Here is a 17,149-nt window from a genome sequence, read left to right on the forward strand (position 1 = left end):
CAGTTGCCAGGAGGAGACACACTTCAGCCAAGAACCAATCACAACAAGTCTCTCATGCTTCACAGCACACCGTAGCTCATCCCGGAACAGGACAGGCCTCGCGCTCAATTCTCGAGAAAATGTGAAAGTTTCAGTCCAAACTCATAAACGAAAGTGCTGCAGTGTAGATTGAGTGTCAAGCGGACCCAATATGTCGCCTCGTCTCACATAGTCAGAGCTATGTAGATAAAGAAAGGTCTGGCTGCACACATCATCCGGCCTGTTTGCATTCCCTGAGACCGATTACAGTCGTGTTGAGCGGTGCTGAGCACAGGATGCCGTGACGAGCACACAGGAAAGTGAAGGTGCCGCCTGGAACCGAGGATGGTTCTTCGGAGTGACGCCAAAGAACCATTTCTAGTTCCTCAAAGAACCTTCAAAGCATAGTTTTTCAAGGCACCATTTCTAAATGAAAAAAAGGTTCAATAAAGTTAAATAATGGTTCTTTGAGTAACCAATTTATGAAAAACATGATTCTTTTCAGATGAAAAACATGATTTTCTTTTTTTAGATGGATTCATCGCCAGAGATAAGCGGTAAATTGGCTGAAATGTAAATCAGAAAAACCAAGCATTGACATTCTCTCTCTTTACTTCTCATCCCCCCGTTCACTGCCTCTCTAAACATCCTACGTTGCAGGCTAAACTTGTTCAACCCTTTGCTGCTGTGCACTCCTTGCAACCTCCGTCTCCTTCCCCCCTCCTCTCCCTTCTCTTTTCCTCCTTACTGCCTTTGGGTAAACATTTGTCAGTACAACGCCAGTGTCTCAGGTAGAGATATGCAGATTAACTCTAACTCGTTTGCATAACGAGCTCTTATTTGCCAGTCTAATTACGGTGGCACGCCGAGGCCGTCCCAGAGCTGCCCTCAGGGTTCATTAGTGGGGTTCGTTAGGGGGTTTGTTAACGGAGAGCTAATCGCTTCCTCCCTCTTTAACAAATAGTTGAGCCTCAAAGTCTTGAAAAGACTCCCACTAAGCACACAGCGATGTTGGCTTAAAGACACACATACGCACCGAGGCACACACGGATTCAGTAAGCAAACACATTACACACTTGCACAAACACACGACACATTATGCACACACGCGCGCACGCTCACACACACACACACACACACACACACACACACACACACGCGCCAAGTACTCCTGGGACCAAAGAGGCAGTCGATGGATTGGAGACATTTCCTTTAAACTCTATACGTTTGCTCAAGGAAAAAGCACACACACACACACACACACACAGCAGCAGCAGCAGCTTCACAAGGCCTTGATAGTAGATACATAATAAAGTTCTACCCTTGTTGTAGTCCAATGCAAGATTTAAAAATAAATCTCAAAATGATTGTGTTGTACTTCTTGCGAGCGCCGCTTAGACAGACAGGCCATGTGGCCTTCCCCTATAATCTGTTTGATTATAGAAATATTAGTCATGCATAGCCAGGCAAAATCTCCCCAGCACCTGAACAGAAAGGTCTGGCTCAACACATTCAAGTTTTAAAAAAACAAAGTCGGCCATAAGTAAGGAACTCAAAACATTAACACGGTGATATTCATGTAAGGCTCTGCAGAGGCAGAGATAATAAGACCATTACTCACAACAAATGGGAAAAGGTCAAATTTGTGGTTCAAGTTCTCTCCATTAAGGCTGAACAAGACAGTCTCTGAGGTTGTGTGGGAATCGCTGAGTCCGGTCTCTTACAGTGACTCACTGTCTGTAATCACCCGGCTGCCACTGTGATCTCCAATAGATGCAGCTCTCGTTGTTCATTTCTTAAGCACAGCCTGATGCCAAGTCTCACCGAGATGTCGATGTTCTCGTCAGTCAGTTTATCGCATTTTCTTTCAGCCACAGCTCAGTCAGTTGTTGCCTCTCAAAGAGCTCACGGTGCGTTTCATCAATCAGACGTAATTTAGCTCTCCTTAACTTCCAGGCAGATTGAAAGAGTGTGTTTTTGCACAGACAATTGATGTACCGTACTTCCTCATCTCTCAGCTTCTGGAAGTAGCTACATGTCCCTTCTTTGCATCCTCCAAGTTCATGTAATTGTAATTGTAAAGAGAACAACGTATTGTGCAGCGATCGAGCCTGTACTCAGCTCTTCAGAGGGAACGCGCTCGTGGATAATTCACACCTGACAAAGCTCATGATGCATTATGGTGTTTTTTGTTTTTAAAGCACCTTTAAAAAGGCCCATGCAGGACGTGTTGTTAGCAGCCTTTCAATGAAATAACTGTGTGTTGCGTCTGATGGTGTCTCCAGCTTCTCGGCCTCCCCCTCCCTGGCCGCCTGGCAGCCCTCGGGGATTGATGCCCGAAATCCTTACACCGTCTTCCTTTGACGGGCAGAGCGCAGCCAAGCTGAGCATGTTAAACATTATGTAGATGGAGTCCTGAAGCCACTGCGAGCTTTGTAAATAGTGCAAATCTCCACTGTAATGTTGGCCTACAGGCTAAGAGCGACACAGACTGAAATGTTAAAACTCTCGCCGTCCCAACCCCTCGCTCTGCCGCCTTTTCATTCCCCAAACGCCCGTCCTTCCTATTCTTTGTTTTCTGAATCTGTTCATCTTGTTCTTTTCCCTCCATTCCGTCTTTTCCTCCTCTTTGGCCTGTGATTTGTTTTTACCTTTTTTTTCTCTCTCCTTCTCTGTTTGACTCTCTCTCATCTCTTTCCAATCTTCCCCTCTCAAGTCTCATTTCACACCGCTACTTTTTCATCCTCTTTTCATCTCTTCTCTCTCACTCTCTCCATCTCTTTATCCCATTTTTTTTTCCACAGCGCCCAGATCGTGGCCTGGTCTGGCCTTTTAATGTCTCCCTCCGCAGCTCTTCCTTCTTAACGGTTTGCATTCTCGCTCGCTCGCTCCAGACTGTAGCTAATGCCATCAAGTGTTTTCAGCAGTCCTGAGCCAACAATATAAAGCCCATGGCCCCTAAACTATTCATACAACCTAAATAAAAAAACATCCTTACATATATAAACATACATCTATGAAAGCATTTCATTTTATCTGAGGTTCACTGCGTACCTATTTCACACCTCTTTTGCGCCCTCCTGAGTTTGTGTGACCAGTTTGTCTGAGAGACCTATCGTCTTAAAATGCATCTGCATTCAAAGCCCTTAGAATATATGATGTATTATTTTCATCCCAAACAGCATTCTGACATGGCTTTCTTGTAGTTCAGGTGTGAATTAGCCTCATATCAAGAGGAACAAAGTTAATCCTAAATGATTGGTAAACTTGCTGCTTTCGTTTCCATTTCTTTTAGTGAATTCAATCAGGAAACTGGACTGCTGGCACAATATGAAGGTAACTTTCTATATCCCTTCGTAGCCCCAGAGCGGAGAACACACACAACAAACTAGGAAACGTAAAAGAAGAAAAAACACTTTAATTCCCTGGATGTGATAGGAAACTCAACAAAAAGCCATTTATTTTCTATTTGCTGACTATGGCTATTTACAGACCAAAAAAAATCAAATCAGTATATTTTGAGAGGTGCATAGCAAACATAATGCATGGGTGAAAAAAGTGAAAAAGAGTTAATACACTTTAGACAACAAGTATGCCCCATTATTGGAATTGTATTGCGAGGAAATCTACGATATCCTGTGATAGTACTCACATAATTGCATTTCTTTACCAGAGAAGAAAAAACACTTATTAAAAAACGTTAATTAATAATGAACAAAAAGTTTTTTTATGAAATGTGCACAAAAAAAAAGGAAAAATCATATTCAGATGCTGGAATAAGAGATAAGCTTGTCTGGATTGTAATTGTTCTGTCAACTTTTCCTTATTATTTCTTCTACTACCGACATTTTTTATAATAATAATAATAAAAGAACACCAGGCAGGGATGTGATCAGATGAAAAATGATTATAAACCTTTAACACCACAAAGTATGTAGTTGTTTTCGTCTATCAACAGGTAAGACAACAGCAGCTCATGAAGCCCACATTGGCCCGTGTCGTGTGTGTTCACGCCTTCAGCTGATAAACTGAAGCGCCATGTTCAGCTGTTAAATCAAATGTCTGGACGGAGAGCGTAAACATAAACAAGCAAACGTCTTCACACAATATAATACACAGATGCGTGGATACATGGTCACACACACACACTTGCAGGCAAAAGACGAGGCGTGTTGCTCCTTCCATATCCCAAGGCTGACTAACTGATTTCTGTGCGTGTCTAAAATATAATTCACCACACACACAACATCTTGGCCTCCCTCCCTCCCTCCCTCCCTCCCTCTCTCTCTCTCTCTCTCTCTCTCTCTGTCTCTCTCTCTCTCTCTCTCTCCCTCCCTCTCTTTCACATGTGGTTTCAGGTTTGAAATCAATTTGACTGAGATGAAAGTTTTCAATTTCATTAGCTTGATCAAATGGAGCGCTGTTAACAGGCGGCGGTAATAGAAAATCATTTAGGCCGAGCAGCTCGCACACTCTCAAAGGACTGGTTAAGAGCTGCTCAGAGAGGGAGAGGGGGAGAGAGGTAAAGGAAGGACGAATGGCGGAGGGAGGGGGGTGACAGCTGGGAACGTATCGATGGGAGACAGTGAGAGAAAAGATGGGGGGAGAGAGAAGAGTTCAGAACGGAGGAAGAGATGACAAGGAGAGAAATATTGCATTTTGTAGAAAGACAGGGAGACAAAGTCTGAGACACGATGGCAGAGGGTAAAGTGATGGAGGAAGGAAGGCAGAAAAATCTCTTTACGAGACTTTGAGAATTTGGGGAAAGAGAAAGGAGAGAGAACAGGACGATGGGTGCAGAAAAGTAAAAGGGAGAAACAGACAGATTAAATGTAAGAATGATTGATGACGGTATGAGGATGATTAAATGAGAGAAAATGTCCCAATAACGGCTGAGGGGAAACAGGATGTAAAATACGGGAAAGAAGACAGAGAAATGTGTCTCTTCCTCTCGTGTGCCTGCTAAGCACCGGCCCATTAAACCCCTGTTATTGCTGCTCAGATGTTTGTCAGAGAAAAATAGTGTCGTGATGAAAGGACATAAATAAACAATTAGCCATCTAAAGATTCAGCAAGGCAGCAGATTGCCAGCTTAGTACCACCACTAAAACAAATAGAATATCAGTCATAGATTAATACACGAGATGAATGCAGAGGCAAAGAGGAAATTTGAAAAACAGAGAGAGGAAACAAAACAAATGATGTAGTAACTGATTGGATAACGGAAAGCAATTCCTTTCGAGTAAAAAATCACATGAAGTTTGCTTACAAAAGGGCGGCTGAATTTAGAACTACAAGTACCACCTACTCAGATTACTACTATTTTAATCCGCTTCCATTATTGTAATTGTACACACGTGAATAACATTGGGAATTCAAAAAAGTACAACAAAGTACATTTATTTAACTTTTGCAACATACTTAATAACTTCTATGACTTACTTGTTGTAACCTGATTTACGTACTTAAGTGACTACTTAAGTACGTATATTCAAATCCAACCCTCAGCCTAACTTCTGGGTTTACACGGGACACGCTCAGCGGCCTCCTGGGTGATTTTGATGATGACAGCCGATTGAGCTGATCAGGAGGCAAAGTGAGGCCGTACCGCCTCGAATCTATGCCTCAATTCACGTACAGACAGTTTTCACAGGACAAATCTTTTCTGTTTTGGCAAATAGCTTCAGATTTGACTCAACAATCTAAACTCATCATGAATGCAATATTACTTATAATGGTCTCATACTCCTGTGGATATCAACCCATAAGAAACCATTTTTCTTCAGGGAAAATTATGGGGGACATGATGCAGATGAATTAAACCACTAACATATTCCTGACTTTGTTTACTAAATAGTGTCAAATATCTGCTGAAATGTTACATAAGTGTCACATTGGGTGTCAGACACGGCGTGAAATAATGATTGAGTTAATACAACATGATTTGTTTTGTTTTCATTTGTTTTAATATGCTTGGATTAAACAGTATCAAATATGTTAGCTTAATATCATTCAATCAGACAAATTAACTGAGCGGATCATAATTATTTTTCATATTGTGCATACATGTCACAGCAGGTTTTTCACGGTTAAATTAACGATGTGTCACAACGATATTTACCTGATTTGATTCACATCAGTTTCTTCAAGAAATGTGCTCACAGCATGTTTAATAATACAGTAAAGGACATGTCACGTAAGCATTATAATTCTTAAACGGGTGAATCTTAACTTTAACAACGAAAAACAAGCTTTTTAAAAATGTAGCACTTCCTTCCGATCCGTCACAACCTGGAGCAGACATCTTGGAAATGTTGTTACGGGAACACAAAGTCACATGACCCACCACGAAGCTCAGCAGGTGTCACATTCATGAGTTGAAAGGGTGACGCTGCACGAGGAGCGTTGCAGAACATTTAAAGGACGTGTGACACCGGTGTCACTGTGGGTCCTTGTGGGTGTTAGAGATACCACACTACCAAAGTATGCTCAAATCTCTGATGAAGATTAGTGGTCCAGCTCCTCGCAGGCAATTGATATAGTTTAGCCTCCACACTCTTTCATAGCGACACACACACCCACACACAGACAAACACACACTAATTACATTCAATCTAAATTCAATGATAAAAATGAAAGCTAATGTTAATCCATTGTTAGTCTCCTCTGAGTCATTATGTCGTGATGATAATCATCAGCTAATTCAGTCTCTCTCTCGCGCTCTCTCTTTCTCACACACACACACACACACACACACACCTACACACACACACACACACACACACACACACACACACACACACACACAGGCAAGCCAAGTGAAGCTAATGTAGAGGGAAATGTGTTGCTGATTAGCTCAACCTTAAACCCCTGGAGCTGACTTCTAGACCTACAGTAGCAGTCACACACAGACACATAAACACGCACAAAAATGGTCCGGCTATTCATGCTAATCTGAGGAAAAATGACTTGCTCATTAGCGGGACCCTTAAACTTCTCGACAGGCCTTTGAAACCCGGCCGTCTCATGGTCAGTGAAAGAAAAGTATGCAGGAAATTCAGGCTCAGACATTCTTACACACACACACACACACACACACACACAGGCAGGCCTGTGCAGATGAAGTTGGATTACTCACAACTATTCTAATCAGATCATCAGTTGACTTTCAGTAACTGCCCAGTACGAGATGTAAAGCGCAGAGGAGACTGCTATCAAGACGTTCACAGATAAACCAAAAGAACAAATGTCCAAAAAGTGCAACAAAAAACACAGGGAGTCAGTGGCACATCCAGGAGGAGGATCGCTTCACCTTCGAGAGTTGAAACTTCTGCCCTGATAAGAAGGTCAGACGACACGGCAGATAACCTCCAGTTATAAAAGGACATGCATTGCAATTACATTTTCACCCATAAGCCATGACATTGTTGCCGTATTGTTGTATTTACAACAGACAGCTAAATACTGGACATGAACACAGATAAGGAAAGCAGGGAAGAGCAACATATTTCCGTTGAAACATCACAAAATTGCAAAATGAATACGTATTCTTGAGTTACATTGGAGGCATGCTGCTTTGGCAACAATATTGTGAGCACATGATTGCACATTGTGTCTCCCTAATAATACCTTCTTCTGTTGCGTCTGTCATGTACGCCGGAGAGAGAGAAAGTGTGCGCGTGACTGTGTGTACAGGCCCGGCCACAAACAGTATCGTTCTACACGAGCTTTGCCGATATGGAAGGAATGGAAACGGAGTATGAATACAATCTCAATCTCTCTTCAATCTCTCCATCTCCGCCGCTTCCTCCTCCTCTGTGTGATGACAACAAGAGTTGGTCTCCTCATGACGAGGAGAGACAATTCTCCCCCCCCCCCCCTCCCGTCATCCAGCTTGTGCATGCCTGTGTGTGTGTTCGAGTGGTGCTGTGCGTCCGTGCGCACACTCTTCTGACCCATTGATACGCATGAAACCAATTCTTTCCGTGGAGGAAGGATTGCAAGGTTTCCATCCAATAATCAGAAGAGGAAGAGAATACAAACAAGTATGATCCTGGGTTTCCAAAAGAAAGGATTACTGTAATAACTAAATATGTAAAAATGGGAATAAAATCCGGTTCAACTGATCATGAAAACAAACTATGACGTACAGGACCTTTATTGCAACTGTATTCCAGTATGTACAAAGATTATCGGTGTTTTCCTTTCACGCTGGAAAAATGACAAGATGAAGTACGCTTATGAATGCCAGCTGGCAAACATCAATCTATTTTTTAGTGTGGCGTTGGACATTATCAGCCCACTGAAATGGAAGAGACACACGCAGCTGATAGAAAGTGAAGAAATTGTGGATAGTAGAAGCACCGCTCTGCTGACTACTCATAAAAACCAAACAATGAATTAATAGAACCGCGAAACCAAGATTTGTATCTGAAATTATAGCGACGGCTTTTTAAGCTTGCCTTGATTCATGTTGTGCACTACAAAAAGGTCCATATCATTTCCTATTCATGAAAAATATGTAAATTACATTCTAAACGCCAAAAACAGTGCGATGAAGGAAAAACACACTGCAGCTTTTACATTCACACCTCCACAGCTGCCCATTTCATCCGCATGCCCGCACAGAGAGGTGGCAATGGAGGGAGTTCAGATTCAAGAGCACCTTGACAATAGTTTTGAACACACAAGACGCTTAAAAATCAATAATGCTAACGCGGAAAGTTTTGTGACCGAGGAAAGAGGCAGGGAACGATGGCTGCCTCGTGTTCGCTTCCTCCAGTCCACCCAATTTGTTGTCTTCCCCGGACCTACGACCCGCCGTGCTGCGTCTCTCTCCGCGCTCTGCATTCCCCCCGTCACCCCGGCGAAAAGGCCACGCGAGTGTGCGCATGTGTGCCTGTGAGGCCGAAAGAAAAGGCTCTACTCTGACGGAGTAGGATTTTTTAGCATCATTGTGTTGAGGCGCCGCTCACACTCACATCACATTCCTTCTTGCCCCGCCTGTTCCCTCTTGCATTCATGGCAAAATGTTAGAAGTTCACACTTTCCATCTCTGAAATGTCCCCTGTCTGATTTTAAATCTTCTTTGTTGCTTATTTTTCAGAGAATAAGCTCCCTCTGCGTGTGGGTGTGTTTAGATGTGTGTGTACGTGCGTGTGTGTGTGTGTGTGTGTGTGCGTGTGTGTGTTTGCACGTGCGTGTGTGTGCCTGGGTGACTCAGCGAGCCAGTGAATAAAACCAACAATGTGACAAAAAGAGCAGAGAAGGCAGCGTATAAAGGACATGGTGGGAGACGACCAGTGTGTGTGTGTGTGTGTGTGTGTGTGTGTGTGTGTGTGTGTGTGTGTGTGTGTGCGTGTGTCTCTATGGGTGATTTTGCATCAGTAATTATGAATGCTCTCCATTGCATGAGTAATGGTGCATAGTGCTGACATCCTGCTACAGGTTAGCAGTGTATTGCAAAAACGCGCTCGCTCAAGCACACAGACACACACAGTTTGAACAGTGCTGGGGTTTTTTTTTCCAGCGTTTGACGCATAAAGTACGAGCTGCCACTGAAGGATGAGGTAATCTGCGAGAAATTATACGTATGAAGCTTGTGTAACAACAGTAAAATAAGATATGCACCTATACATATAGAAGAAAGTATCATCACTGAATGATGATAAGGCACATAAAAGTGATATCAAATCAGGAGCAGTCGCATCGCTCTACAACCACCACAGCGCTTGCAGCTAAAGTTTATAAACTGGGTGATACATTTAAAATAAATAAAAAAAAGTATTTATGTGTTGACTTTTTGTTTGATTTGCACAACTGTGTGTAAGAATTCCCAGGACACCCGCCCACAACAGACCTCCTACTGAGAATGAAGAGCCGAGTCATGAACCCCCCTGGTGACGACTCAGCCTCCGAACCTTCTGAAAACCAAACTAATCGCTTGCCTCTGAGCAGCCATCTTTCTGATCTGATGCTCTCTGCGTCTGAACAAACCAACAACGACAACCTGGAGACGACGTGAATGATGAAATACCACAGTGATGCAATTACAATGAAATGAAGCGACATGGAAATAGAAACGCCACTCAAAGAATAACGAGACAATCATATATATATATATATATATATATATATATATATATATATATATATATATATATATATATATATATATATATATATATATATGAACTGTGGAGATGTATGTATATGAACAAAAGTTGCAAGAAACAATACATCCCATTGAAACTGAACAAAATATGTTATAAATGGTGGTGAGAGTGGAAAGAGAGAGAGAGAGAGAGAGAGAGAGAGAGAGAGAGAGAGAGAGAGAGAGAGAGAGAGAGAGAGAGAGAGAGAGAGAGAGAGAGAGAGAGCAAGGTTAGTGTTTTGCTTTTTTAAACTGCCTGAGGTGGCATCAACGCATTAGAGCCAAAGCTCCCTAATGCCCACTGAAAACTGTTAAACCACGGCCAACTCGGAATAGACCTTTCCCTGTGAGAGAGAGGGAGAGCGACAGATAAAGAGATTGAGAGAAAGAGAGGGTCAGGCTGATATAAAACAAGAAAAACTATTGGCCACCCTAACTATCAAGGGAGCAACTGAACAGCAATCAAAGAACAATATGCACCGCCTGACAAAAAGGAAATAACAAAAGGAAAAGCTGTCCTTTGTATTCCATCCCATGCGAAGAAGAGGAGAACTGAGGGAGTCAGGAGGAGAGCGAGAGAGGAAGGGTTTTGGTTCATTTCATCTAATGGGTACTCAGCCGTTTTGCCGGGCACAGCTGTTCGGTCTCCTGTCGGCGCGCCACGCGCCGCGGCCACTGCGCCGGCGTCCGCCGTGCTCTGCGGCGCGCAACGCGGCGACTTTCTAACTGCTCAGTGGGCCGTGAGTGACCGGAGCTGATTAAAAACACGCACGCATGCAAGCACGCGCACAGGACACTGGACTCATGGGAGTGCGATGCTAATGCTGGAGGACCGCGTGTGGAAAACGGAGGCGTACAAGTGCGCACTCAGAGGGCTCCAAATCCAAGATATCTGTCAGCCTCCTTCGTTTTTGTTTTTTTTGTTGCTTCTTCTTCTTTTTCTTCTTTTTTTTTTCTCTCCCGGGAATAAGTGGGTGGCGTTGCCCGACCTGAATTAAATCAGCCGTGTTTTAGTGTTCTCGTTCAATACAGTGAGTCGCATGCGCAGACTGGAACACCATACTGCTGTGGCTTCAATTGAGCCTAAAAGATCAGTTTAATTTGTTGTTGTTGTTTTACCCGCCAAAGTCACGCACCACAAGTCATTCAAGCCCTTTAAAGACGTCTATGTCTCTATATAATGCCTGCTATTTTAGAGACGAAGAAATGTCTCCAAAATCTAATTGTAATTTCACTTATTTGGTGAGGCTCCCTGTGCTGAGGTCCTAAGTACATTTTGATGAGAGATGCCCGAGGACAGTCGATTTTCCTTCGATTTAAAAAAAAAAAAAAAAAAAAAGACCTTGTCATATAAAAACGTGCAGTCATCCTCTTACAGGGGACACTCTTCTCTAAACCGGATTTCGGGAGCGCAGAAGAGGTCGCGTGCATAAAGCCAGTCTGAACAAGCACAAGTGTTAATCGTATATCCAAGTGACAAACGCTGCCGCGAGGTCCGGTGTGTCCTCTCGGAGAACTCATGCGGGCCGGTGAGCCGCCGGCCAGCCAGCCGGGGTTCCGTGTGTCTCAGATGGCACCACTTAGTATGCATCTGTCATTTGAAGCTTCGACTCATGCAATTACGTATTATTCCACACTCCCGCACTGCATACAGGACTTGTAAAGATGAAGAGCAGCTAATCGATCATCATTTTGGCCAAAAACGAAACTTATTACAATGTCCGGAGTGTCTCCAGGTTGGCGGACATCACGTCCAGCATGTGGTCGCCTCATGGTAAGACACACATCACTTCCAGCGTGAGGATCTTTTAGTTATTAATGAATGGTGAGCTGAGTTTTTTTTTAGTTGGTTTTCCCTTCTTCGACATCCCTTTCTATCACTCATCTCCAAAGCGCGCATTGAACCACCGTGAAAGCCAAGAGAAAATAAGCATATGATCGTGCCTTTAGGGACTACAATGAAAGTTAACACAAAAAGGGAAAACGAAAGTGAAAACACACACACTGCAAGTGCCGGTGGCATTCCTGATTTCCAGCCCCAAATGTGAAAACGACGATGTTTCAAAGTGACAACAAGTTTTCGCCTGCATCTGCGTCTCTTACCTTCCCACAGGAACAGAAGGAGCACCGTCTTCCAGAGGCGACATCCCACCAGCGCGCCCCCTCTTCTCCAGACAGGCTGCATCCCTCCTGTCGGTTAAAAAAAAACTAAAACAAAGAAGAAGAAAAACTCCGCAACTGTTCACAAAACGGAAAAAGGGGGATCTTTGAATCAGTTATCTCTTTCCCCCGGAGAGACCACTACCGCATCGGTGCCATCAATAATCTCTATTTGACCAGGCATGCGTTCCGCGCAGATCAGGTTTGGAATAAACTATAAATCCTGCTGGAGTCCTTCATTTAAAAAAAAAAAAAAGAAACCCCCGATGGGCAATTCCGGTGCAGTCTGGTTTCTTTTTAATCCCCCTCTCAAAAAAAGAAGAAAGTCTGCGGTGTGTGTCCTTCAAGACAGAGCCGAGGAATGATCCCGTTTCCCCCGTAGAGAGCCGTTTCCTCCGGTGCGCTCCTCCGCGTTATTTATCCAAACGGGACAGTTCAATGTCTCTCCCTTTATCACACTTTTCGTTCTTCCAAAGTTTAAACCGACCAGCAGAGTTGACGAAAAACTCCCCCCAACGACTAAAAAAGTCCTCTGAAAAGGCGGTTTTGAAACAACTAAACCCAAGAAAACTCTTGTCACTTATGGCTCAAGTATTTAATACAATCCAGATTCCGCAGCTCCGTCCGCTCTTTTTTTTCTCCCTCCCTCCCTCTATCTGTCCTCCTCCTGCTCTGCATGTGTGTGCGATGGGTTCAACTTGAGAGGCTGTATACACTCGTCCGCGGGATGGAGGGAGGAGAGGAGCGAAGAGGACCGAAGAGGAGGAGGTCTGACGCTTCCACCAGCCGGCAGAGGAGAAAGAGGAGGGGGAGGAGGAGGAGGAGGAGGAGGAGGAGGACCATTGGGGGCTGAGGGGCTGAGGAGAGTGGGGGGCGTGGTCGGGATTTGGGGATTTGAGTGACAGTTAAGCAGCCAATGGAGGGTGTGGGAATGTATTTGGGTTTTCTTTCGTCATTTTAGATTTGTTAGGATAGTTCATTATTCATAATTTCATCATATTATGTATGTATTAATTATGTCAATTTTGTAGGGGAAAAGACTCCATGCCCCTACCGGAGGGAATATTAAAATATGGGTTGTTTTCTGTTTGTGTTTTTCCAAAATAAAACAAAAATGCACACACAAATACAATAAAGAAAAAAAGGCTACCATAAGACACTAAGTGACAGTAGAAGACCTGTAAATCAGTTGGTAGAAAACATGTCCAGGAAGTTCCCGGATGCACAGCAGCTTTCGGTGCCAAAACGACTCCAACATAAGTTTAAAACAAGAAGATGTCCCATAAGAAGAGGCCCATTTCTCTCTGTGCTTTTTGTGTGTGCTCGTGCCAGTTACGTGTGCGCGCGCGCGAGCTTCCACGTGTTGTTTATCCTTTCATAGCCTCTCTCTGCATTATTCATATGAAGACACACGCTACACCTGTTCTCTCTGTAATCGATAGACGCCACCATCGCACGAGCTCTCGTGTGTTTGTGCGCACACGCGCGCGCGCACAAACACACCACATCCGCTTCCAGTGGCGTGTGACAGCCTGTACGACTGCAAAATGTGATACACCGGCCCCTTGTAATAAAACTCATCCACTTTCTATTGATAGGACGCGCGTGCGTGTGTGCGTGTGTTTCTGTGTGAGTGTGCGTGTGTGTGTGTGCGCGCGTGTGCGTGCGTGTGAACAAGCCAAAAGAGAGAGAGAGAGAACATGAAGGTCTTCTTTGAGTCCAGGGCGGTATTTCATAAGCAGCGTGCCTGGTTCCCGTTGTCAGCTAAATGTGTAAAAGCTAAAGAGATGACATTGTGACTTATTGAATTGCAAATCAGTCCGTCGGCGGAGGGATGGGAGGATTTCCGGAGACGTGAGCCTCGCTGTCTGTCTGACTCCACGGCCTCCACAAGAAGATGTGGAGGAGCGACAGCCCCCCCTAGTGTCACATTGAGAGAAGAGACGCTAAGTGATGGCTTTCACAGGACAGCACCCCTCTTCACCCTTCATCAGTCCTTATTAATTAGCAGGACATGTGATTGTCACTGAGGAAGGCCGACACCTTGGTGTGCTCATCTCTGATGCATCCCACGTTGTTCTTCTGCCTCCTCTCTTCCTTCTCTTCACTGTGATCCCATCGTGTGAACCAGACTGAGCCTGCATGCTCTCTTTTTTTTTCCACCTGTCTTGTTTCCTTGTTCGCTTACTTTCCCCGAACACATTTTTTTGGCCTCCCGGTTACAAGCCGACTGCTTCGATAACGTCTGGGCCACCATCCGTCCCCGTTATGGAGATATTTTTGTATATTATTCAAATTTTCCACAATTACTTTGTATTTGTTCTTCCTTCAGCCAGCCGAAGCATTCCCTTTGACTTAAGCTTGAAAGATCTTATTTTTGAACTGAATTATTCCCCTTGCAGCTGCAACCGAAGCAAGGCATTAGTTCACCAAGCATGGTGTAAAAAGTAATATTTATATAAACGCTGTGTCTGTATATCAATGAGGCCCCACTGGCTGTTTGGAGGAAATTTGACATAAAAAGAATTTTGGGTAATTTCCCATAGGGACAACAAACAAAGACTACATTGTTCAAAGTGGGCGAACACATGCTGCTGGTACCACTAAAGTAAACTTGTTCGTCCAGGCATCTGTTCTCAACATTTTCAGCTTATAGCCCCAAAAATACAATAAGCCAACACTCAACTTTTTACCCAGGACAAACAGATATTGGGTAACTCTGTTCTACTTTGAGGTTATTTCACTTGTCATTATTAGAGGAAGCCTGAAGGCAGAAAATATTCATTTTATCATAAAAAGGAAGGCATTCATCACAAAGATTGAATTTGTCAGTAACTTTTGAAATCCCAATATAATTAATGGTATGTTATAAATAGAGAATTGTGTGCTTTCTGAAATTGGTTCTCCGTGTCTCATGGCTGCTGCTGTAATTATTAACTGCCACATTGACCCGTCCACCTGTTCTACTTTTGCTATTCAGTTATGTAATCATTCTCAAGAGGAACTATTCAAATGAAAATTCAAAGATATTAATTCATTAAATTATTGCCACAGTCATGCAAAACATGGGATTTTTGTTTACCACAAAATCCTCTTGACTGCAAACCAAATATTACAATTATGAAGCTGGAGTTCAGGCAGATCTGCGTCTGGGCGACAGGATGGAAGAAGAGGTGGATCCGGCACGATCGCAAAGACGGACTGAAGGAACAGCTTTTTACTTCTCACCTTGTGACAAGCTGAATTCTAGTCAGTTGCACACTTCCTCTATGACCACAAACACGTCACAACCAGTGGGAGCACCCCTCTCGCTCCCATGACGGTCCGTCTACTGCTGCGCTGCCCCCACCCTGAGGTGTCGGTGGTCCTCGCTGCACCCGGCTCAGCTTCTCTCCCCATGGTTTCTGCACTACAAGTCACATTGCATTGAAAACTCCTCTTTGAAAAACAAAATACTGCATATCACTCTTGTCCTGAAAGACATCCTGTGGCAACATGAATGCATATTTATATAAATTTCTTAAAGCACAGGAACATTCCTTGCAAAAAATTGTCAGAATTCAATTTCTTTTCCTAAACCTTTGAGATAAGGTGATATGAATCATTGGACCTTGGAAGGAATAATTGCCAAAATGCTAATTTTTGTTTGATAATCAAAGGGGAAAAATCCAGATGTGTTAAAGTATTTATTTGTGGGTGGCAGAGAAGCATATTTTTTCAAGATCACTGGCCCAGAAATCTTTTTAATTTCTATGCTCATTATTAGCTTAGGAAAACAAGTATTCTGTGCTTGAACCCAACACCTATCAGCAACCGTAAGGTTGTGACTGCGTTGGCCAATATACAAATATTGGTATGCAGCAGAAGAACTTTGGTTTCTTCATACGTGACGAGTAATGTTGAAAGTCTGCTGAATCTATTCAGAGATGGGGCAATTGAACCCGATTGGTCTACTTAATACATTCAACTATTAGTATGATTATCAAGAGAGGAACGTTGCCAACTCCTCATACAAAAAAAAAAAGATTTACTCAGGGTGTAAGCAGGGTCTGTAAACTAATGTGAATTACATATGAAGCTTTTTTTCCAGCTGAATTGTCATGCCTAATACCATTGCACTGGATCTTTAAGATGCCTGACATTGCAGACGACTGCTGTACGCTGCCAAGTGGACTGCTTGATAGTGCTAAAAATGCTTAACGAGGGATTTTCTAAAACTCAGCAGTTTCACCTACATCATGTTAAGCACCTACACATTTTCTATGGAAACAAAAACTGAAAGGTAACAATCATCACACATGGTTAGAGTCTGTCAGGTAAATCAGCTGCCAGAATATCTCAGCGAACGTTTACGTCTCATGTTCCCAAAATATGAAATGTGAGCAATGTACGAATGGAGGAATGAATGAGGATAGACAACATAAGTGTGCACTTAGCCTTTTTAATCCCGGTTAAGCCCCAGACGTGTTTGTGTTACTGGTTCATTGGTTGATGATAGAACACAGGAAATTTAAAAAAAACAACTTCCGGTATGTATTTCCACTTTTTAATTATGCATTTGTAATACTATAAAATAGTGTGCTATGTGTTAACAGTATCCCTGCAAAGTTTAACTTTGATAACGTGAAGTTAAATATTTTTAGTAATTCATTTAGTGCAGATTTCGTGTACCGTAGGTTTAGGTTTGCTGAGAGCCAAAATGCCTTAACTTTCTTCCTGGACCTTGGACGCCTCTGGTTCCACAACAGAGGGGCTGTGCTCAAGCAGATGCACCAATACATACGAATCAAGTATTGTTTATTGGATAAGTAAGTCATA

General features: G+C 43.3%; 1 protein-coding gene across 1 annotated transcript in view; it reads right to left on the reverse strand.

Moving 5' to 3' along the window:
• si:dkey-215k6.1 (transmembrane protein 132D) overlaps positions 1-13,049 on the reverse strand; it is a 215,291-nt gene extending 202,242 nt beyond the window's left edge. Inside the window, exon 1 of the mRNA XM_068604864.1 lies at positions 12,275-13,049. Coding sequence (XP_068460965.1) covers positions 12,275-12,356 — 82 coding nt within the window. The 5' untranslated portion in view covers positions 12,357-13,049. The remainder of the gene's footprint in view (positions 1-12,274) is intronic.
• Between the last annotated feature and the right edge of the window lie 4,100 nt (positions 13,050-17,149).

Source organism: Clinocottus analis, unplaced genomic scaffold (genome assembly GCF_023055335.1).
Source record: "Clinocottus analis isolate CAN_PGR_092001 unplaced genomic scaffold, fCliAna1.0.p SCAF_7, whole genome shotgun sequence".
In the NCBI taxonomy this organism is placed as follows: Eukaryota; Metazoa; Chordata; class Actinopteri; order Perciformes; family Cottidae; genus Clinocottus; species Clinocottus analis.